At 39.2% G+C, this 1,754-nt stretch overlaps 1 protein-coding gene across 1 annotated transcript; it reads left to right on the top strand.

Annotated features, from left to right (window-relative positions):
- Window positions 1–153: 153 nt before the first annotated feature.
- LOC102292796 (E3 ubiquitin-protein ligase rnf213-alpha) lies at window positions 154–1,364 on the top strand (the record flags this gene model as incomplete). Its single annotated transcript, XM_005953571.2, is given in 3 exon segments — window positions 154–840; window positions 931–1,100; window positions 1,196–1,364. Coding segments are annotated over 3 exon segments (1,026 nt in total), but the record flags the coding sequence as incomplete, so codon positions are not given.
- Between the last annotated feature and the right edge of the window lie 390 nt (window positions 1,365–1,754).

Genomic DNA, 1,754 nt, shown 5'->3' with positions numbered 1-1,754 from the left:
TATATATATGTGTGTATATATATATGTGTATATGTGTGTGTATATATATATATATTTTTTAATATATGAATTATGAAGTTCTTGTTATCTCATATAGGAAATCATATTTGTGATATTTTCAAAACAGATCTGTTTTTTTGTTTGTCTACATAGAAAAAAAAGAAAAGGAAGAACAAAAAGAAAAAAGATGGCACCGTGTCATCAGATCAAGATCTGTCACACATTTCTCTGGGAGATAAGCAGGGGAGGGAGACACAGGGAGAAAGAGACTCTTCTGACAGTGAAAGCTCAGACAATGCAATGGATACAACACCAGATTCACTCCAAGATAGGCTTTCCTCGTTAGAAAGCCAGTCTAGTTTTTTGCCAGCTAGTGATATTGTTGCCACCGCTGAAGATGCCCAAACCAATCAGAGTGAAAAGTCTGATGCCCCAGTACAGGCAAATACAGTGGAGCGGTCTGAGGTGGTGACAAGTAGCCCAAACGAGATGGAGAGCAATGTACAACAATCTCCTGACAATCAGCCACAGAAGACAGGACCAGCCGACACTCCAGCTGAACATCCTGCCTCAGAGGACAACAAGAGTACAACCTCTCAGTCAGCTTCAAGTGAAGGGACCAAGGCCACTACGGCTAAAGAGCCAAAGGAAAAAACCTTGAAGAACCAGAAAGAAGCAGACAATGCTAAAAAACCTAAACAGGACCAGAATGCTAATGTGGCTGCAAATGCAAAGCAGTCAAAGGAAAACACGCAGAAGGGAAAAAATCAGCAGGAACCGAATCAGAAGCAACCTGTTGCAACTGGCCAAAAAAAGGTTTTTGGACCTCATACAGCAAAGGTAATGCTGTAACATTTAAGAGAGACATCAGTCCCATAACTTTCAGATCTACAGTATTTATACATATTTATCATATATTTAATGCTACAGACTCACAACACTGGCTCCAGTGTGGACCCAGTGGAGAACATGGAGATTCAGCAGTCTGGGACCGGGCAGGACTTGACTCCAGCGCAGGCTTCAAATGATAAAAAAGGATCTAAAGACGGCGGTGGCGACAGCAAAAATTCAAAAACTCAAACAGCTCCGCCTCCTAGAAGGTAATAAAATCCTTACAGATAATTGTTTAGTTTATTTTTTAACTAATCTTTTGCCTTTTTTTGTCTAAATTTTGTTTTCTCTTTTTGGTTTTTAGACCAACAAGGAACACAACCATTGCAGCACGTGACAGACTCACAATTTACTTCCACGCGATTCTGTCAAAGGATTTCAAATTTGATCCAAGTGAGGATCGTATTTTCATCAGGGCTGGGTCATGCATTGGAAACTGGGATGAAGATACAGTTGAACTGTCTGTGTCCAGGTACTTATTCTTGATTTAAATGTCAATTATGTCTACAATGGTTCATCACTCTAAAAATATATCACACAATCAGAATTTGTTACACTACATTTAATACCAAAAGGAAAAAATACCATCAGATTTTGGTCTACCATGCAGTACCATCTGGAAATCATCTGATTTGTAATAGCTTGACAAGGATCCCAAACCCACTGCCACTACGATAAAGCATACCTGGATATAAAATTTTTTTTTATGACTTTTATGACTCCAGAGCCTGGACCTTGAGATTACTGAAGCATAGTGGCATCATCTTGACAGAGAACAAAACAAATGGCAACATCCAAAGAAGAGCTTTGAATGCTCTTCAAGAATACTTACAAGAAAGCTTGCCTAATAGTATGGAGTGCCA

This window comes from Haplochromis burtoni, unplaced genomic scaffold (assembly GCF_018398535.1).
Source record: "Haplochromis burtoni strain Fernald_Lab_line unplaced genomic scaffold, NCSU_Asbu1 Contig_4319, whole genome shotgun sequence".
NCBI lineage: Eukaryota > Metazoa > Chordata > Actinopteri > Cichliformes > Cichlidae > Haplochromis > Haplochromis burtoni.
This window is presented reverse-complemented; position numbering and strand designations above follow the sequence as displayed.